Source organism: Archocentrus centrarchus, chromosome 10 (genome assembly GCF_007364275.1).
Source record: "Archocentrus centrarchus isolate MPI-CPG fArcCen1 chromosome 10, fArcCen1, whole genome shotgun sequence".
In the NCBI taxonomy this organism is placed as follows: Eukaryota; Metazoa; Chordata; class Actinopteri; order Cichliformes; family Cichlidae; genus Archocentrus; species Archocentrus centrarchus.
In genome coordinates, this window is record NC_044355.1 from 13,550,333 (window position 1) to 13,573,087 (window position 22,755).

A 22,755-nucleotide genomic window follows, 5' to 3' on the forward strand; every position below is an offset into this window, starting at 1 on the left:
TTGTTTAAGTACAAATTGGTGCACTGGTGCAAAACTAGCCCCCCCACTACAATGATGTAACAAAACCAGTGTGAATGGATGTCAATGGCAAGCATGAATATGCTTGTGAAATATTTGTAATCGCAAAGTTTTTCAGGGCAATAGCGTGTTGTCACAATGGAAACTTGGAAAATGGACTGTGCTGCACATGTAGGAGGGTTTTTAATAAGATCAAGACAGGATTGTTACAAAGAAATGTTTATTCATCATCTTGGTAACCTTGGTAAATCCCACCAGTTTAGTTTGAACATCTATTTTCTGTGAATACAAATTTTGAAGGTAGTACTCATTTTTAAAGACAAATATTCAGTATTAAATAGATCATTATACAGTATTTTACTTTGCAGGTATTGATGGAGTTTATAAGAAGAATAAAAAATACAGTTTGCATTTTTTAATCTGACCTTCACACTGGTTCTTTACATGTACAGTACTATATGCTCACTGGTCACTTTATTAGGCACCATTGTGTAATGTATTGCAGCCCAGTGCAGTAAATCCTTCATAAATTTATCTTTGATTAAGCTTACATTCATTAATAAAATCAAGTATGCTAGTGACCTTTTTGACAAAATCAAACAATAGGTAGAAGCTTGAATACTGCTTTAAATGGATGTCCAAACTTTTGACCTGTACTGTACATTGTACAGTACAGGTCTTACTAAGCAGTACTTACTAAGCACTGCTTAGTAAGAGTGGAAAAGATGAAATCAGAATTATTTATGTTCAACTGAGAAAGAAGAAAAAAAAAGATGGAAAAAGTATAGATGGGGCACTTCTGCTTCTTTTTGTCTTATCTATGTGTAGGTTCTCAGGGGCCCGAGGCCAAGGTAGGAAGTCATGTCAGAGAAGGTGATAAAACTGTGGTCTTTTTTTCAGTTGTGTCACACTGTTTTCCTTCCTGCTGGTTTATAAAAAAAAACGAGCTTGCTGAGAAACAGATTCCTTTACACTGTTGTGTGGCAATCACTCACCAAATTACACATTCATAGATGACAAAATATTTGAAAAAATTTGAAACTTCAGCTCACAGATTGGTCATATTTGGAAATTCTCAATCATGTTTTATCTGGAGTCAATTTTTGTGGGAGCTGACTTTTCCTGTGGGGTCAAAATGACCCTGCATGCTTTGACTGTCTTTTTGACCTCAGGGGACAACAGATGTTATTAAATTCAATAAAAACCCATAATTCAATCAAATTACTGCTAATCATCAAACAACCCTTATTATTTTTAGATCATTTGATGAATACAGAACATATTTTGATGGAAACAAAAATGACCCCAGGACATTACAAGGGTAAATCAGAACCAGTAATCTGCTGGTGACAGTACTGTATGTGCTTGGTCAGATGGCATTCCAAAGTGAATGGGTTTGATTGTTTAAAATCAGCTCAGGCTAAAATACCAATATTTTATGACAAATAAAAGAGTTTTTTCTTAAACAACTGTTCATGAGGTAAGCTATAATTTCCTGAAATTGCCATCCCTTTCTGAGAACCTGTTTGTCATCTGGTCTTCTTTGGTTTCATGCAAACTGAAAGAAGAAAAAAGAGGAACCTGAGGGGTGGAAAGGAGCTTTAGTGGTCAGTGGTGTGTTTTTGCACATTAACCTCACTCAGCTTCTTCTTAAATGTGTGGTTTTTTTAAAGAATAGAATAGAACAGAATGCCTTTGTCACTATACAGAATGTACAATGAGATTGGAGGGCCACTCCTATTCAGTGCCATGGTGTAGAAAGTACTTCTAAAAATATAAAATAAAATAAAATAGAATGTATAAAAAAAATACATTATAAAAAATAAAATGGATAAGTATATACACATAAACATGAAGATGGGTGAATATTGCACTTTAGCGAATGAATATTGCACTTTTCAGAATAACCTATAATTAACAAAAAACAATACAAAACTACAACAACTGAGAAACTAGGCTGTAAGGAAAAATTAAGAACACAACCAGAAGATACAACAAAACAGAACATCACTAAAAGAACTCAAAACGCAGGGCCGTTGGCTCAGGATCATGACAGGCCTGTAGTTCTAGTTATCCGTCTAGGTTACTCTGGCATACTGTATGATGCCCAGTTTCTGATCTGCCTTCTCTTATATATATAGTTAACTGGATGCTTCTTTTGGTTACTCTGCCTTCTGCTGCTCAAACACATGCACACGCATGCACGCACGCACACACACACACACACACACACACACACACACACACACACACACACACACACACACACACACACAATCGATGTAAGAAACTCATCAGCATCAGCATCTCTTTCCAGAAATGATGACTCCCTGTCGATCTACCTTTGACGACAGCCTTAAATTAGCAACATGACAGGTTGTAAACAGTAATGCACCCCCACCTCCTGCCATGGCTCATGTGTAATATTGTGTTGCTGTATACTTCCTTCCTAAAATTGTTCTTTCTTGAAATGCCTGACAGTAATTTTTGCAGATTTTTTGAGGAACGAGTCCACATTTTTGCCATTTTTTTTTTTGTGTGTTTGTTGGCAACTCCTACAAAACAGCTGATGAATGAATACAATTTACAGTAAATGCACTCAAAAGTCCTGAGTTGCCCCTTATTTCTTTATGTTGCTTTCAAGGAGCCAGACTTTCTAGTAATTTTTGAAAGTTCTCTTGAGCAAAAGTTCTCCATCTTTTCTGAAGATAATTCAAAGTTTTTCTTTGAACATTGACTGCTTCATTTTCAGTCCAGTCTTTGTACCTAATCATTTTCAATTTTTTTTTTTTTTATTTGACCTAGGAATCATTCAAGCATAAAAAAGGCACCTAACTCAAGGAATGAACCACTGTTGTGTCTACACATAACAGACAGCTTAGCAAAGAACCAAATTTAAATGGTATCTTTTGGCACTTTGCTAGCAGCCTGTCTTGAAACACCAATTGTTCCTGGTTTTTGAATCTATGAAAAATCTCCAAAATGCCAAAGATAACACAGTTTGACAGGGATAAAATTGTGATTCCCAATGAGCTATTAGCCAAGTAAACTAAGCAACTGGAGGAAAAAACAGGACGTGGCAACAGGTCTGACTGAGTGATAAATCCAAATTTAAAATTTTTTGGTTCCAATCAGGAGTGAGTGTCCACAGCCATCTGTGAAACACAGTGGAGTCTCTGTCATGTTTGAGACTGCATTTCAACAAGTATTGTTGGGAATCTTGTCAAAATTGATGAAATTATGAATGGAGAAAAGTACAGTCAGATTTTGATCCACCATGCAAGACCATCTGGAAAGCATCTGATGGGCAGTGGCTTCATTTTTCAGCATGGCAATAATCCCAAACATACTGACACTGCAGTAAAAGCATATCTGGATAGAAAAACACACAATGGAACACATCAGTCATGGATTGGCCTCCCCAGAACCTGGACCTTAACATTATTGAAGCAGTGTGGGATCATCTTGACAGAGAATGGAACAAAAGGGAGCCAACATCCAAAGAAGTTCTTTGAATGTCCTTTAAGAAGCCTGGATAACTATCCCTGAAGACAGCTTAAAGAAATTACTGGAAGGTTTGCCTAAGAGAGTTCAGAATGTGCTGAAGAATAAAGGAGGTCATACCAAATTTTGACTTTCAAGCTTGTTAGAATTGTGCAAACTGTTTTTGTGTCTTTATGTAGTGCATTTCCATGTACAGTGATCTCTCACCTACGTGGGGGGTTACATTCCAGAGACCCACTTGATAGGTGAAAATCTGTGAAGCAGCAGTGTTATATTTATTTTATTATTTATATATATTTTAAGGCTTTATAAACCCTTCCCACACTCCTATAAACTTTTCCCACTCTCTTACTACTTGAATGATGAAGATGATGATTTATGTAGTTGTGCAGTATTGATGGCGATGAAGGTGATGACGATGAGGATGAGATGACTGTACAGTACTGCACAGCCCAGAAGAGCATTACAGCTATTCTGAAGGCACCACTTCATCAGGCGCTTCATCAGGTGGTGCAGTATCTTCGCCCTCTGCCATAACTTCTATTTCCACTAAAGGCATAGATGTAACTGATCTCTGATGATGGTGATGAACATAGTTATGAGGAGTTATATAAATACCTATATCAAGCAAAATACCCATTGAGGCATGGACTCCACTAGACCCCTGAGGGTGTGGTGTGATACCTCTCACCAAGATGTTAGCAACAGATCCTTTAAGTCCTGTAAGTTGCGAGGTGCGGCCTCCATGGATTGGACTTGTTTGTACAGCACATCCCACAGATGCTCGATTGGATTGAGATCTGGGGAATTTGGAGGCCAAGTCAACACCTCAAACTCACCGTTGAGCTCGTCTGTTGGATCGTCCCACATGGGCCAGCTTTCACTCCACACGTGCATGGTTGCTGGTTCACCACTGTTCCTTCCTTGGACCACTTTTGATAGATACTGACCACTGCAGACTGGGAACACCCCACAAGAGCTGCAGTTTTGGAGTTGCTCTGACCAAGTCATCTATCCCTTGTCAAACTCACTCAAATCCTTATGCTTGCCAATTTTTCCTGCTTCTAACACATCAAATTTGTGGACAAAATGTTCACTTGCTCCCTAATATATCCCACCCATTAACAGGTGCCACAATGAACAGATAATCAGTATTATCCACTTCACCAGTCAGTAGTCATAATGTTATGCTTGATCGGTGTATGTTTGCACACATTTCAATAAATCGTTGCACCTATTTCCCATTTTGCAAAATTTGAAGCTGTGGCCATTTAATCTCCAAAGCAGCCCATCTGTGTCCACACTGCTGTATGTGACTGGCCTATATTTGTTGCTGTTGCTTCTTTCACACACTGAACTGAATCCCAGAAGCTGAGCAGCAGACCATGGTCTCTGTTTTTCTCTGAGATTATGTGTGTGTTAGGTAGCTAGAGATCAATACAGGTGCTGCATCTGTTTTTGAGATTATAGTGAGTTTGTTATTGTTTTCAGAGAGATATGATAGCCAGGCATAACGTACTGCAGCCACATCTCTGCCAGTTCATATCCTGTCCAGCAGTGCCCTGTCCTCCAAACAAAACACAGACCCCCCCGCCTGGAAACTTCCTGGCTGATAATGAGGTGATAAAGGTTAACAAGACCTACAAACAGGGTGTCCCTGTTTTTATGCTGCCATCATACACTCAAAACTAACAGATACAAGTATGCACACACCTTGTTGATCTTCCCATTTCTTTAACAGTCCCTGGACCCAGTCCTTCAATCATTCTGTGTGAACAGACTTGTTTTTCCTTTGTTTAATGAGAGTGCATATTTTAACTTGTAACAGAACAATGTTGGACCCGAACTGTTCATTGTTTCTGCCAAGAGGGCCTGGTGGAGGTGGATAAGCCAAAATAACATTTCGGGAACATTTTGGAATGAAGACAGATGAAATGAAGTAAGAATGTGGATAATGAACTGGAAAGAGTGAAGAAAACAAAAGCAAGAAAAGAAAATGAAGATCAGAACATGAAGCAGCGAGTCAAAACGGGATCAGTTTAGCTCTATGCACATTCAGACATGCAACAGCAGTTTTGAAAGTAGCCATAACAGTTCAAATGTTGCTGGGAAATGGGTTTTTTTTTAGTATCATTAGAAATGCACCAATAAAGCTAGTAAATTCTTAGTTTATTTAAACTTTAAGCACAAAAATACAAACTTTTCCAATGATATAAAACAACCAGTCAAACAGTATACAGCCATCTGAGTCAGAAATATTTACACACGCTTACATTCAAAAGGATTTCTCTGTAGTTATCGCAGCCATGTGCTGAGAAGGTAAATACTCAGCAGAGCTCAGCTAAAACAAAGAAATCAACTTTTTCAGCTCTAATTTCTTCTGAACAAGCAATGAAAATATTCACAGAGCTGCAGCTACAGAAGAGATAGCTTCATACAATTTATATATAACTTCACAAGTGCTCTGTGCTCTGCATTTCTCAATTCTTTTCAAACTCCAAAATAGCTTTAACTTTAACCCACAGTGCTTCTAAAATGCTGCTTCGTGCAGCCGGTTGTGTTTGTCCAGTGGTTTCAGACGCTCTGCTGTGTGTCACAGCCCAGCACCTCCATACGCAGGGCGATTTCATTGATCCAACCCCGCGGGTGGATTCGGATGTAGCGGCCGAACAGTGGAGGATCAAAGAAAGTGACAGCTTCATCGTCTGCATCGTCGTTTCCTGTGAAGATCTGTGGAAGAATAAAGGAGGAAAGTGAAGAAAGTTTGAGAGATAAAATGATGTAATAAGCTAACACTGTGTTAAACATATTAAATAAATGCCTATATGTCTCTAAATATCAACACTTTTTATAAGCTCCCTAATAGTGTTAATGCACCGAATGAATTAAATGAATTGAGAGCACGGTAGTCATTGCAGTTTTATGGACTGTTTTATGTAGGTGAGGTCAGAGTATGGGAATGGGAATCTGGATCCCATTCCCTGGAAGCTCTGACACAGGCCTTATTGTAATGGAAATCTAAACACCAAGCCCACCTTTTCTCTTTGGGAGCTCGCCTCTAACACACTGCTCCAGGAGTGCCCATCATGACTGACGGTGACTGAGAACTCCGTCACCATCATTTGGGTCAACACTGATCGTGCTCCTTGGGTGATGACTCCTGTGATGCGTTTGACTTTCCCCAAGTCAACCTGCAGCCACTCGTGGGGGTTGTTGTTCTGGGGTGAGAGGGGTCAGGTCAGAGGAGACACGTTTAGATGGAGAAAATGAAGACGTTCAGACAAAAAGAGCAAAGAAACAAAGCGAGAAAAACAAAGAGCACTTAAGTGAAATTGGATTTTCATGCATTTAGGAAATTCTTATGAATCCCCAGTGCTGAAGAAAATAAGATATGGTACGTGCAAACATACTGTACATAAAACCAGAACTGTACCTTTTGTTTTTATTTGTTGTATAATATTGTATACTGGTGTATATATGATTGATTATAAAATGATGCTTAATTTACAGAACTATAATTTAACCTCTAATTAATTAATTAGCAGCTGATCGTGGCTTATATGCCACTCTGAAAGGTGAGCTAACATGGCCTGTTTACTTGCTCTGTTTCATGTTTTATTTTGAAACACTCGCATGTCTTTTCATTTCAGTTTGCCTTCTTTGGACAAAAGAACATATTACACATTACACACCCACACATTACACTTACAGGAGCTACTCATCATGGAAACTCATGCTACAAAGCTTATGAGACACAGTTTTTGTGCTGATGAGGAGGTCTGGAATTCTGCAGTTATTAAGTCAGCAGAGTCTTGGTGACTTTTACATACTATGAGCCTCAGCACTCAGCAGTGTCGTTCTGTAACTTAACATGAGCTTCCATGTCATGGTTGAGCTGCTGTGACTCCTAAAGACTTCTGCTTTACAATAATACCACTCAGCTGATGGTGGAATATGCAGAAAGGAAGAAATTTCACAAATGGTCTTGTTGCAATTTTGGCATCCTGTTACTGCACTCAAATTCAGTGAGCACTTTATGCATGCCATGCCTTTCATTTTGCAAATGTTTGTAAAGCCTGCCTAGGTGCTTGAGTTTATACCCTTGCGGCAATGGGACTGAAAACATCTGAATTCAAAGATTAAGTGATATAGCCCAATGCTTATGTTCATATTCTGTGTATGGCTGCGTGAATTTATGTTGAGTCTGTGATCTACCCAGAATCGTCTTTAGGGCAGAATTTAATGAAACTCCAAACAGGAAATTATGAAAACAATTCTTATATAATGTCTTTTTGTGCGGTTGTCCAAAGCCATTTTGTCATACAGATAGTGGATTGATCCACTGACCTTGTAGTTAGTGGGTAAACTGCTCGACCTCTTGGGCTGCAGAAACCCAATACTGTGGTGTATAATTGAATAGCCAAATACCCAACAGTTACAGAAAGACAAGTGTGTTGACATGATCAATATATAATACAGGCAAAATATAAGCTATTAGCTGCCCTAAATAAACAGCTTTGCTCAATACCAAAATCATTTTTTATGTTTCTGTAATGGTTAATTCACCGGCATGTGAAAGATTTTTAATGCTAAAATATAATTCAGAATTTTCAAATTTACTGTTTTACAAAAATGCATAAAAATAGTAAAGCACGCTATTATTTACAGTTATTTATTTGCATTCCTGAACAGAAAAATTTGTTTTAGTGATTAAATGTTACGGTGGACTACTTTCAGTGTGCCGGCTCAAATATGGGCATAAAAACATGAATTCAGTTTGTTAACTTCTCTAATTAATAATAATATAATTTGTAGCTTAAAAGTTTTTTGACCGATTTTTAAAATATTTTACAATTGTTTTTTTTGTTTTTTTTGACAGGTGGTCTATTAAAATTGTTAAGCACTGTACACGCAAAGTTCTCTACCACTGAGCTACATCTCAGGAGTTGCATCTTTCTACTGAACTGACTAAGATCTTTGTGATATTATGTGCCAAAGATGAGTAAATATGGCCTAATATGTGGTACATTAAATAAAACAAATACCTTTTATCAAAGATAAACATAGAGATATTGTTCTTCTGAATGAAGCAGACAAAACTAAGAAAACAAACAGATGCAGAGACGGCCAAGAAGAACACCACACCACTTCCTCTCTCATAGTAAAGGAAGGAGGAAACTCATAAATTAAGAAAATGCTTTTGGCAGTGCACCGTTTTCCACTGACATGATTTCACTGTGCATGGCCAAAACTAGACTAGGGTGGTTATTGTGAAGACTTTTTTGTGCTTTAAAGCCTCCATTCGTCATTCAGGGAATATTTTAGCTGTTAGCTGAAGGGGAACGGTTGGCAACAGAAGTCTAAATAAAAGTTGGAACTAATTGTGCCACCTAAATCACAATGCCCCTGCTCTTTATTTTAAAATCAGATCTGAAAATCAGATGTCCCACGCTCAGAAAAGCAAAGAAAATAATTTCTTTTGGGTATCCTGTGACATATTTGCAGCGTTCCTGTTTAGTCTAATGTTAACTCAAAACAAATACTGATTTCAGCTCCTAGCTGAGCCAGTAAGGATGTTAAAAAAAAAAAAAAAAATTATTTTATTTGCTCAGACCCTTGCAGTCATTTTTGAACTCCATCTCAAATACTGCTTGTGACCTTTAATAAGCAGCTCAAGAGTTTGCCAGAAGAGCAAATCACACCTCTATGGTTCAGGGCTACAAAATGTGAAAATGATAACCTGAGCAGGAGGAAAGGAGAAGCTACAGGCGGACGAAATAAAAGGGCAGCCACAAGAGTGAAAGGTTAATAAGTCTTATCATGTTCATTACTGGTTCCTATCAGTGATGGGACTTCTTGAAAAGTATCACTGAGGCACTGATGATGCATGCAAAGCTTAGCACTTTAGAAATGCCGGCCTGTTTTCAGTTTAGAGTATTACATAAGTAAGACAGGACTTACTGTTTGAACTGCATGGCAGTTACATTGTAAATGTTTCTTTTATCCCCATGTGTAGTTCTGAATGTTCATAATCTGGCTACAGCAGCAGATATTAATAATGACTTGGGAAAAACAAAACAAAACTCTTAACCACTAATTCACTACGCCACAATCCATTATTGAGGTCAGAATAATGTTACTTGAAAACGCCAGTTGTTATTATTCTTTATGTTAAATTAAAAATAAATCTGTCTAAGCTCAAGAAAATGTACTGAGCTACAGTGTTTGTTTTTCATAAATATTGCGTGTACTGTATGTTCACCTTTGGCCTCCAGGCATTGGCGCTGCCTTCCTGGTGGAGACGAGCGAGGCTGGGACTCCAGGTGCGCAGAAACGACGAATGATATGAGGAAGCAGTGAAGCTGCTGTCAGGAATCAGCCTCCTCTGGAGTCCGAGAGCGAGCGAGCAGCCTGACAACACACAAACATATATGGATTTGATATGAGTGCTTTGACAGTATATAAGTACAGAACCAGATCTGGAGTAAGAGCGGTTTTGTCATTTTTGGTACAACTCACTGTTGAGATCACAGCCCAGTAGCTCCAGCCGGAGAGCGGGCTTCTGCACAAAGCGGTAAGGGTGAATCCTGATGTAGCGCGCCACGAATGGTGGAGAGAAGCTGTTCTCTTTTACCTTGGAGCTGTCCAGGTTGCCATGAAAGATCTATAACAGAAAGACCTTTTAGATCATACTTGAAGGGTCATGCTGGCAGGACGGTATGCTCTAGTACAACAACACAACACAGAAAAAAACTGCCTCACATTTTCCATGCCTTTCTTTCTTTTCCAGCCTTGAAACTTGCTTGGAATACGTAAGTTGTTACAACAAACAATTTGGTGACTCGCTGTATTCATTTAACAATGAAACACAGTATCATGCAAAAGGTATTCAGCTGCACAAACTGAAAGCAATAACTGAGTGGAGGTTTGGAAAAGGTTCTTCAAAGCTGTGTAGTTTGCTGAATTCAATTTTCCCGACTAATGGGATTTTGAATTTTAAATAATTTCACTCATTTAGCCAACAGCTCTATCAAATAATAAGCAAACAGCTTTGCAGCAGCAAATTTCACTTTTAACTTAACTTTCTTCTCTTCACTTTAATTTTTGGATTCAGTAAAAAAGGAATAAGGAAGGAAACGTTCTATCTTTTCACAGACATGAAACAGGAAACAGATAGTGGTGCTGCTTTTGCCCTGTGAAAGGTTTCACAGCAGTTCCACAATAATACACATTAAATGACCTCTTTCTGGAACTTCATAATAATCTTATATTTAGATTTAAAAAGTATTGTTTACTGTAACCTGTCTTTTCTAAGGGGTGGCTTTATAACTTCTTTTAAATGTCAGCTTCCTGTTTTGATAAATAACAGTTATTTTTCACTAGACCAAAGCTACATATTCCCACTATAACTGGTTTGCTTAAAATGAATCTTTTTATGATCTTATTTCCATATTTTATGTGCTGCAGTGACAGTCAGACAGCCTGGCGTATTTGAAATAAAATCCACTAACTGCAATTGCAGCCAGAGTAACTTTTTTTTCCCTTCTAGAGATGAGGCTGGAGCAACCTCCTATCTAGAAAGTTTGGCATTAAATATCACAGGACATTGCTGCAATAAAGTAGTACCCCTTACTCTAACAGATATTCAGTATGTAGACATACATTGATTTCCCTGGTGTTGTTTCCTCTGTATGTGGTCCAACTCTCCTGGTCCAGGCTGTAGGAGACAGTGAAGTATGTGATGTAGTGCTCCCTCAGTCTTGACCTCACCCCCTGTGTCATTACACCATGCATCAAGGTGGGTTTCTGAAGGTCAACCTAAAAACACAAACATTACATTACATTCTCATGTGCTCTATTTTTTTGGTTTATACAAGAATATTGATATAACAGATATTGATCTGATTATTTTTAGAACAGTTCAGACCTTAATAACATTATGACTTTACTTAAATGAAGCAAGTAGAGAATAAGCAAAAAAAAAGCTGCACCTGTATCCATGACTGCTTGTTGTTGCCCATCCAGGCATTGATGTAACCTGACTGGTCCAGCCTCGCCAGCCCCGGTTCCCAGTAATCTGGATGCACATGTGAAAGCACGATTATAATCCATCTCACTGTGGGTAATTTCAGATCTCATAAAGGTTCCTGGTGGCCACCAGAGTGAGTTCTTTTCAATTTTAGTTTAAGCCTTTCATCTCCAATGGGGATTAAGAGCATTCTTGGTGTGTTCCCCTGCTGAATTAAAGTAAAGTAAATAAATAATTAAAAAAAAACTACCCCAAACCTGCTGTCTTACCTATGTGATCCGAAGCTGTGATCTGGGAATCCTCAATCCGTCCTGATTTCATTCCCAGTGGCAAGACACATTCTGCATATCAAAACCAAACAGATACCACATGCACATAATTTACTACAGAGATCTCAGTGTGGCAAGTTGTCATTAAACTAAAAAAACACCCATAAATTATACATGTTCTGCTGGTGCCATTCTTCACTACTGTGCAGAACAGAGATCCAGTTAAATTTGAAACAATATTATTTACAGACACACACACATACTTGGATTATAGACTAACAGTTTAGCCCTCATGCCAGCCAGCTGGTAGTCTCCTATTGTGCATTCCACCAGCCAAATGCCGACCGTGGGGGGTCTCATCTCCACTGTTCCAAATACACCTTGAGGAGGGAGGAATAAATTTGTGAGCAATGCAATACATGAAAAAAGTACATTTTATTGCAGAGAAAACAGATAAAAATGGCATAGAGCAATAGAGTTTGAGAAATGAAGGAGAAATAAGTAAATAAATATGAATGCATATGTGAATTTACCTGGAAAGAGGTTGTAGATGCCCATACGGTGTTCCTGCTTAGTATGAATAGTGAAAGGCAAACCATGGAAGTGCACAGCGTGGAGCTCTCTGTCGCTTCCTACATTCAGAAGGTGCCATCTGACTGGCTGGTACTGGGCAACCAGCAAACCAGGAAGCGTCTCCGCCACATAACCATTTATTGCTGAGGAGAAACATTGGCATCTCTTTTTAGAAAGCCCAAGAACAGTGGAAACAAATATTACATCAGCAATCAAAGCATTAATCTTTACCTGCAAATTTATTGCTGGCGTAATACCAGGGATCTTTGGTGTTGACCTGACAGGGTGGGGCACAGTGCCGCTTCAGGTTCTCCTCCAGGTACCAGCTTTTAGTTTCATCAAAGGTGTGGAAAAGCAGGGAAAACTCCTGGATGCCTGCCTGGGTGTTCTGATTGGTCTGGAGAGTACCAGTCTTACAGATCACAAGTGGACCAATCAGACCTGAGTGAAGGTCCTTCTCCTAGAATATAAAAAAAGGATTATGAATTTTTTTCCTTGAATACAGTCAAGGTTTTTACTGAATATCTTTTTCTGATTGGGGTCAAGGAAAAACAAAATGGATACAGGGCACAAACAAACAAGCAGCACTTAATAGATGTGGCTATATATGCTTTCTACTCAGGGAATTTAACTTGGAACAGGGTACAAATGAAGACCTCTGCAGACCTTGTCCACAGTGGAGTAGTAAGCCCCAGTCTTGCAGTCAAATTCCGAGTCAGTTGGTCCTTGTTCCTTGGTTACTTTCCAGTTATAAGTTCGGGCTTCACCAGGAGGAACAGGCTCTCCTGGCACCCCGGGTGGAGCAGAGGTAGAACTCGTTTGGGCAATGCTGCCCCCCTGGCTTCGGTCATAGATTCCATGAAGGTGAAAGGAGAACGGTCTGAATGCGTTGTTCTTAAAGGTCACCTGGGATAAGACATAGAGCGCGAAGATCTAGTCGGCGAATCTAGAGGAAACATTTATTGCTTTACTTTGCTCAGGTATAGTGACACTCACAGTGAGGAGATCATTAATCTCGGTTCTGATGACAGGTCCCATAATTCCCAAGTGTTCCTGAAGCTCCCCTCTGCTTTCAGGATACAGGAAGTCTTTGTCCCTGTAGGCTCGAAACACTACCTTCTTATAGTCTGGCAGGAACTTCCTGATCCCTCGACGTATCTCACTGAAAGGAGGGATTGAGTCAAAACTGCTGTTTACGTGAATTATATTACAGATGTAATTTGCAGTTGCTATGTGAGACGTTTTGTGTTCAGTGTCCAACTTTAGAGCAAGCTGGCATCACAGAGCTTTGGGACAGTTTCTATGAATTTCTGTAAGAACACTTGATTCTTACTCGTTGTCAAAGAGCTGATGCGGTTTTCTAATGCCGTAGTTCCAGGTGATCTCCTCTGCAGCGATGTAATAGTGGCGAGGTCTGATTTCTCCAGAGCGCACGTTTATGTGTTCTGCACCAAATATATCTAATGTGTCATTCACCTAGAAGAAATTAGATTTTAGAATTTATGTAGTGAAGTTTGTGGCATTTTGAATCATATGCACTTTATAAATGTGCATAAGACACACATAATGGTACCTCATGACTGTAGTCATCATACTCGACGGACAGGGCAGTTGTTGTGTTTGCAGCAGTGTTGTTGACTTCCACATCAAACAGACCATCTGTAAGTCGCTCGGGTTCAGTGTGAATGTGGTTTTGTGGTATTAAGTTTTTATCCATATCTCCTGAATTTGGTAATTCCACAGTTGAGACTTCGGTGCTCAGCGGTGATTCACCATCCAGTATGATCTCATTGCTCTCTTCAGATTCTACCACTGTGTCATTCTTCTTGCTTAGCATTTCACTACTTTCCTCAGTATTTACCTCGGCATCAATCTCACTCAGGTTTTCCACAACGTCTCCTACAATCTCCATTGTGATTTCGTCATCCATTAAAGCTTCAGAACTTATTTCTTCATCTGTCCCATTTCTGTTTGCCTGCCTTCTCTGTCTGCTGCCTCTGTTTCCTCCATATTCTGTCTGATTCTCAGAAGCTGCCCTCGTTCCATCGCTATCTATTTCTTCCAAGACATCCAGTGGGATGTCTCCCACAGAGCGAGCTTTCCCCTCTTTCAGCAATTCTACATTCATTTTCCTCAGCTGACATCTCCGTCCAGTCCCTTCAGTTTCAGCAGTAACGTTTAGTGACTGAGTATTGTTTTGAGCCCGGGGTTTCTTGCACACTCGCACCAACACTGTGTGATTTTCAGGTCTAAAACCTCTTGGCGTGATATCTATTTTATCAATATAGTCAGAGACATCTTCATCCACATCATGATCAACTAGGTCTCCATTGGTGCAGGGACGAACAGTGTAACGAACGCTCATCCCCCGATTCTTGAGGCTGCTGTCAAAGGCGCTGATCTCCCACTCACCTACGAGAGGAGAAAGGTGAACCTTATCATGTCCCCCAGGCTGTGCGTGGCTGATAGCAACATATGCATGACACAGATCAAAACATCAACTTTGTATGAAAGCCAAACAATTATGTATGTCTTGTATAACTGCCTTGATACTCAACATTAAAAAAAATCCAGCTAACTGTCTCTGTACATGTTGATCTGTGACCTTACCAATTAGCTCGGTCTCCATAGGAAGAGTGATTGCAGTCATGGGAAAGAGGGTGAGTACAGACTGGTAGAGGCCTTGGTACTGAAACATGTTTCCAGTGAAGTAAACAGAGAGGAAGTTGCTCTGGGTGCCCACGCTGGCCACGTGCCAGAAGGACACATCAGTCTGACACATCACAAACTGACGCTTGCTGAACATGATGCCATTTACACCTGGAGGAAAATTTTTTTTTTAAAAGAGCCCATTTTTCTGTTTACTTCTACTGAGGAGCAAGTTGATTATTTCCATGTTTTGTGTTCAAAAGTGGTTCTTGTTGCCATAGCAACCACTGAAAAGATGTAAATACAGCATGCAACTCACTGTAAATGACATTGGAGTTATAGAACTCAGGGTCTGTGGTGTTGACGGAGTTTTGACTGGACCTCTGCATGTTTTCATCAAAGTACCAACTTCTGTTCTCGTCAAATATGGCAAATATCAGGCTGAACTTCTTATCTGGTCCCACCTGCATGCAACAACAGGATTTATCAAAGAACAGAACAAGCTGCTATATTATGTCAATGCACATTAACGATTATGTCTGCATGTTAAAAACATTAACATTCATCTCACCAGTTGTCCTCTAAAATCGATGGCGTCATGCTTGCAGATGAGCAGGGTGCCCACCAGCCCGGAGGCCAAATCCCTCTCTGGAGAGACAGTACTTTGATACAACTGGGTCAAACATTTGGGGTCTCCCTCCAAGGGCCCATCATCTGTTGTTAGCCTCCAAACGTAGTCAAATGTCTCGTTGGGAGGCACACCCATCGAGCGCAGGTCTTTCTCTGCAGCTGTTTGGTTAGATTTGAGTAGACTTTGAGAATGAGATCAGGAGGCTCAATCAGACATTACAGTCATTTTCAAATGCAGTTACATTTGATCTACATTCTAGTGACTCTAATTTACAGGCATTCCAGTTGTGACTAAACCAGTAAAAATTGAAAGACAATCACTTTGTCTGTTGTTTTATGTTCATGCTTAAGCTTACCATTTGTGGATCTGTGCAGAGGAAAGATCTGAGTAAGGCCATTGGGGTAGATGTTAAAAGGGCGACTGGCCAGGTTCTTAAAAGTTATCTGGAAAAAAGTTCAAAGTGTACACAGGTAAGTATACCTCTCGATTTGGTATGATTCTGATTGTTTCTTTTGTTTTTGCTTAAATTTAAGCATGCCAAACTCCCTCACTGTCTTCCCTCTGAAAAGTTATTCGCTCACATGGAACTGATCATTGACTTTTCCTTTGAGAACTGGACCCAGGAGTGTACTTTCAGGGTCTTTCCGCTGAGTGAAGGATCCATCTGTGTATTCCACATACACAACTTTTTTATACTTGTAGCTGAGGTGGTGTGGAGCTGCAGGCAAATATCTGGACTTCAACTCACTGATGAAGGGGAGAAAAACAAACAGTGAGGTCAACAAGTACCTCTTTCTTCTTCTTCTGTCTTTCTATGAATTCCTCTCGGTACCTGTCAGTTTTGGTGAGATGAGGAGTGTAGTTCCAGGTGACCTCTTCAGCAGCAATATAATGCATCCAGGTTTTGGACTCCTGTCCTCTGAGGCCTCTGACTTGTAGTTGTGGATTCCTTGGTATATAGCTTATCATGTTGAACAAACTGTTGTTGTCGTCATCGAGGCTCTCTTCACTGTAGTCCTCCTCGTGTTTGACTTTACGCAGGCTGGGTGCCGGAGGAGTGACGAGCTCAGGGCATTTTTTATCCACTGTGAACAATGCGTTCATGCCATCTGAGGGAAGCGGCAGTGCACAATAAAAATGAAGACTTATGAAACAACTCTGAATAAAATTTTACTCTTTAGGGAAACAGATTTTCCGAGGTTCTGGAATTGGTCTCTTACCGTAGCGGTGAGCATGTATTTTGCAGCTGATAAGAAAGGGGCCTATAGTATGGGGTCTCATTTCTGCAGTGATAAAGCTCATAGGGGTCACCTCTACGGTGACTTTACGATGGTTCAATATCTAAAAAAAAAAGCATAATAATATAACATTATATTAACTCAAAAGTCATAAAATCTATCATCCAACACTTAGAAAGAAAATATGTTCCCCAAAATGCCAAACTGTAACAAAGCACATAAACACAGTTTAATGCTCTTCACTGGACTTCTACTGTACTATTTCTGCAGTCAAATTGAGTGTAGTCTTAAGGAATAAGGAATAATAAGGAAGCAGCATATATTTCTCATGGTACCATATTCTTATCACATCACATCATCATATCCTGCCCTTCTAGTGAGACTGGAACTGTGGTCAGTTTATTTCTTTATCAATGTTTCATGAATTAGACAGTAACATCTATCATTTGCGGGTTTAAAATATCACCTTTCATCGTTAAATCTATGACTGTCATTTATGTGAAACATTAGATTACCGTCAAAGAATGATCCTGAAACTGAATGGAGTGGATTTCTGGAGCTGTGCTCATCCCTATCAGATGCCAAATCACAGGATTTCGGCCCTGACACATTGTCAAACCTACACACAAACGCACACAGAAAGGAAGAGAGAGAGAGAGAAAAAAATGGGACCAAATTCCTGTGCAGACCACATGCAAAGCTGGCACTGATAAACTGTGCACACACAGTGGTAGCAGCAATTAACATTACAGCATGACTTCCTGGTGTAATGTTAAGTGATTTCCCCTTTGAGCCAGGCTCTTTGATTACCAGGTAACGTAGAGTTGACATAGCCATTGATGGTGTGGTATTCCTTCTTGCTGTTGCTCCTTTTGAATTTCTCTCTGCTCACCCTCGCTCCAACCTGTCCATACCAGCTTTTGGTCTCATCAAACACAGCAAAAAAGAGGACGAACGCTGGTAATCTCCTCTGCCCGTCTTCTGTGAAGGCACCTGAAAGAAGACCGTGATGCAGGATGTGGAAAAAGGATTGCATCAAGTGCATCTCTATCTTTACTGTCTCCACACTTCCTTATCCTTCTTTAAATTCTGTTTGCAGTTCTCTGCTTTTATTTCTATCCAGTGGCTTTCTGGCTTTTTGGGTTGGTCTACTGGTCACCACTTAATGCCATACTAAATATCTCTGTTCAACAACTGTTGGACACATTGCCATCGAATTCCATACTCATATTCACCAGTGCATGAATGTCAGTGTTTTTGTGTTGAGACAATCTTCAGCCTGTTTCTTATTTCACTTTAAATGTTGCAAGAGCTCTTCAGGTTTAATCTGAATCTGACACTGTAAATATTATATGTGTTTTACAAAAAGTATATTCGCATAGTTACTGACAGGTTTTAATCATACTGATGTTAACTTTCAGCCTTGCTGCTAGTACAAATGTACTTCTTTTTCTTTGAGTCACAGCAGTTAAAGCCAGATGAAGCCCTGATTTAGATGCCAGAATTTATGTTTTTTTTAATTACTTCTTTCTTTTTATGTTTTTTTAAATTAAGTTTTCGTGTTTTTTTTTTTTTTCAAAAAACTCTTCCTGGTTTGCTGGGGTTAAAGCTAGCTATCTCTAACTACTTGTAGCCCCATGTTTTTTCTTTATACTGGTATGTGGTTATGGAACAAAGAGCCAGGATGATGATACAGTAGCATTCTTACTTGATTTGCAGATGAGCAAGGCACCAATGAGTCCTGAGTTAAGGTCTCTGACCGTATCCACCCGGGACGTGTATGAGTAGGTGAGGCAATCAGGGTCGCTGGAGGTCGGGCCGTCTTTGGGGCTGATGTCCCACACATACTCATAGTACCCTCCAGGAGAGACGGCATCATCTGCCTTCTCCTGACCTGTTGTGGAGTCATCATACCCAGCTCCTGGAAAGAAAGCACATGTCATCACTTTGTGACTCCTCTATATCCTTTTAGCACTAGAATTGGTTAAAAGCAGAAAATACACTGTAATCTGTTGAGCTTCAATTTCTGCTGTGACATTCAGATGATAGGATGAGAAAAAACAACATGTCAGCAAGGTGCACCCAACAAATGGAGTAAATCCTGCATAAATTTGACATTTTCATCATGAAAAATGAAAATGGAATAAGAATATAATAAGATTGCAATGTAACCTGCTGTCAAAGCAACATCCAGTCACTTACAGCACTCATAATGATGGGGAATAATGACTTATATCAAACAGGCGCACCCATGCAGATACACACACATGGCCACAGGCAGCTGAAGTGATTGGATCGGCTTCTTGAAATCCTGTTCCTGGACATGATGGGAGGAGCTGTTCAGATTAATTTAAGCCCAGTTATAGGAATCTGCCCTTTGGCAGTAAAACATGAGCTGCTTACAGGACGTTACTGTATAAGACGTATAGCAGCATTAGAATATGTGCCAATGTTCTCTGTGTATGTGTGTGTGTGTGCGTGTGTGTTTGTATCGGGGGAGTATCCACAAAAAATCATCTTAGGTCAGGAATATTCAGCTATATCCTCGGCAGTTGGGTACTGTTGAAGATGAAAGAAGTTTGAAGACTGACTGTTTGGCTCTGACAGGCAGTGCAATATCTGCACACACAAGATAATGATAACCGTTTCTCTCTGTAATTTCTAAGGAATGAGGTGGCAACTTTTTGGGCAATTTGGGCCTTGGTGATATCTGTATAATTTACCAAACTGCTTTTTTTTTTTTTTTTTAATAAAAACGTAATCAAACCATTAATGATTCTTAAAAAGCATTTACTTATTGCTACATTTTGATGAAGCTAAAATTTGTTTCAGACTCAAGCAAAGTCACATAAATGTGGATCTAATCTAAACTAGCACAGAAAAGTGCACGGACTTACATATAATTATGAGTCAGAAAACTGAGTCAAGTTTTTAACCGAGAAGAGCAGAAAACGACTGAGTGAGGTACACTTTGTGACTAAGTACATATGACTGAATGAGTAAAAGTAAAAAAAGGTTTCAGGATGCCAGCAATTCTTTCCATTCTCTTACACTAACCTTCAGATTGTTTCCAGTAGGTGATCCCCACAGGGCTGATACTGTAGGACTGAGAGGCTAGGTTTTTGAAGTGGACCACCACTCTTTCACCAGCCTGCGTGACGATCACAGGACCTTGAATACCTGCAAGCAAAAGACATAATGTTTGTTTAGAGAATTCTAATCAATTCAGGCAAACGCTAAATTTTTCCACATCATCATTCTTTAAAGCACTCACAAAAAAATTGTCCTGACTGTCCTTGGATGTTAATATAATAATCAACAATGTGTTATGACACAAGCCTCTTTTTTTGTTTGACTGATTAAAAGTACGTATAATGAGACTTACCTGTCCAGGCTGGTCTTGGCTTGGGAACAGTGTATGTGGAGTCAGTAAACTCCCTATAAACTGCTTTGATGTATTTTTGAGGAATATCCTTGGATCTAGTTCTTAAAAAAACAAAAACAAAAACAAAAAAAAAACAAAAAAACAAAAAATTATATATAAACATAAACAGCAAATTATGAGAAAACTGGTTTAAAATACCCTTAATGATACCGCTTAATAAAACTGTATTTAAATTAATTGTATTATTATTTAAAAGTAAAATAAAGAAACAAAACATAAATCATAAAAAAGCCTACATGAATAAAATCAAATACCAGACAAACCCTGCTCTGATCCTGATTTGCTGAAGTTACTTTTCCCACTTGATTTGTAAAATCAGCGCACAATTCGTCATGAACCTAACAGACTGGTCGTGATTTCTTTTTTTTTCTTCTAAAATGGCAATCACACGGGTTGCCCAAATAAAATGATAATGATAAAAAAAAAAAAATCACCTTCGGTCAGACGTTGGGTGAGAATCATCCGAGTGGATATAGTCCCAGCCGATTTCTACAGCTGCTATATAAAACTCTCTTACAGCGCTTGGTTGCTGCGCTTGTTCGTCGGAGGCGCAGAGGAGCGGCAGCAAAAGCACAAGTGTCGCTCTCATCGCCGCGCGCGCACATGCCAGCTCCATGGTGTCCCGGGTCAAACACTGCCAAGGCTCTGGTGCTTCTCCCGTGGGCTGAGATATTTAAAGGGAGGAGGGTGGAGAGGGGCCAAGTCACTGCGAGGTTTAAGCAAGCGGGGGGGGAGCTGTGGTGGTGAGGGAGTAGGTGTACGTGAGATTGCGCGCTGTGGTAACATTATGACAACGTTCTAGGAAAGAAATTCTTCGACTTTGCTACAACATGTGGCAGCCACATGGAATCAGGAAAAAAAAAGCCAAGTTGCGGGAGAGTTAAACCCCAGACTCACCTCTTTAAATATTTGCCATTAACCCTTTCATGCATAGCAGTCACTACAGTGGACAGTTATTCAAAAGCTGTTCTCTTGCTTGTGCATGCGTGTTGTTATAGTTGCATGTCAACCAACACGATGGAGGCTTGTGCATCATTCCATACACTGCCACCTATTGGCCAGTCATGGGAAGTGTTTTATGTTTATTTTATTTATTTGAATGTAATCAACAGGATCATAATTAGTCAATGCTAGGAGTAGTGACAGTCTATGCAATATGCATTTTCTGTTACTGGTTTGTTAAATACATATTTCTCTGGTTCAAAAGTCAGATGCATGGTGACCAGCTGGGTGGACATGTTTGTAACTCCATGAAAAACAGGTTCATGAAACATTTCAGTTGCATTGTTTTATTTTTTGTTTTGTTTTTTCCATCACCACAGAGGAATAAAAACACTCAGGAAAAAAAAAAATCTTGACTGAGATTCTCATAATTCATGCATAAAAAGGGTTAAGAAGCTTTATTTATACACATACGCTTCCACCCAACCTCAGCTTTCCACATCGGAAAACTCATCAGTAAAGAATTACAGTGGCAAAGACCAATTATACAAATATTTACAAATTACTGGTGAAGAACCATAATGACTATTTAGCTTAAGGGAATTCAGTGGAACAATGACTTACAAGTGGTTCTTTTTAAACAAGAGTGGAGTTGTGGTGAAACATTTGCATACAGTGAGTGTACATGTGTGGGGTTTTTTTTTGGGGGGGGGGGGGGGGGGGGGGTTAATGATTTGTTTTAACTGATATTTTTCCAGGGTGTAATGGTTGTACAGCAAACATCTTTAACGACTTTAAAACAAAAACTGGGTGCACTCACTCAAATCTTACAAGTGATGCTGAAGGTTGTACAGTATTTTAACGTGACAAAGCCAAGGTCTGTTCCTTTCCTTTTAGTGATCATGATTGACTACAACATTTAGTTTCTCTTTGCCAGCATAAAAAGGATTTGTTTGACAGCAGTGATTGGACTGACCAATACTCAGAACAATGTTCAGAAACAACCCAGCAGTCCCCACAAACTACTGGAACACCAGCATCACTGTCAGAATCAGAATCAGAATCAGAAGGGTTTTAGTGCCATATGGGTGAACAGGTTCACAACATTAGGAAATTGCTGCGGTACTTCGTGCTTACATAAAAACAAATAAGCATAAAAAACTATAACACAATCTTACAAAATATACAGTACAGAGATTAGAGATATAAGTATAAAAACTATAACACAATATTACAAAACTATAACACAATATTACAAAATATACAGAATATACAGTACAGTAATCATTTAGTGCAAAGCAGAAACCAGGTGAAATACTAAAGTGACATAATATAGTGACTGTAAAGATAATAGAATGTAAACTATAGTCCAGTAATATGTACATGACAGTGCAGTGATCAGTGCAAACAGACAGGTGCACAAACATGGGGTCATCAGCGTTTGTGGAGGGTGGTGG

The 22,755-nt window shown here is 39.4% G+C and overlaps 1 protein-coding gene across 2 annotated transcripts; it reads right to left on the reverse strand.

Moving 5' to 3' along the window:
• Positions 1 to 5,672: 5,672 nt before the first annotated feature.
• f8 (coagulation factor VIII, procoagulant component) lies at positions 5,673 to 21,043 on the reverse strand. Of its 2 annotated transcripts, XM_030739837.1 has the most exons (27): positions 20,791 to 20,972; positions 20,297 to 20,397; positions 19,969 to 20,091; positions 18,620 to 18,832; positions 17,722 to 17,904; positions 17,427 to 17,530; positions 16,894 to 17,014; positions 16,506 to 16,782; positions 16,255 to 16,420; positions 16,029 to 16,116; positions 15,614 to 15,831; positions 15,362 to 15,506; positions 15,004 to 15,213; positions 13,967 to 14,805; positions 13,727 to 13,869; positions 13,390 to 13,555; positions 13,060 to 13,299; positions 12,625 to 12,853; positions 12,354 to 12,536; positions 12,084 to 12,200; positions 11,821 to 11,892; positions 11,514 to 11,599; positions 11,185 to 11,340; positions 10,042 to 10,186; positions 9,785 to 9,933; positions 6,558 to 6,740; positions 5,673 to 6,252 (listed from the first exon to the last, which is right to left on the reverse strand). In XM_030739837.1, exons 1-27 carry the CDS (start codon positions 20,970 to 20,972, stop codon positions 6,097 to 6,099), a joined length of 4,995 nt encoding a protein of 1,664 aa, XP_030595697.1. In that variant the 3' UTR covers positions 5,673 to 6,096. The 2 variants fall into 2 exon arrangements, with proteins under 2 accessions (XP_030595697.1, XP_030595698.1); XM_030739838.1 differs by lacking the exons at positions 11,821 to 11,892; positions 12,084 to 12,200 and having other exon boundaries at positions 6,097 to 6,252; positions 11,514 to 11,543; positions 12,379 to 12,536; positions 20,791 to 21,043.
• Positions 21,044 to 22,755: the final 1,712 nt, after the last annotated feature.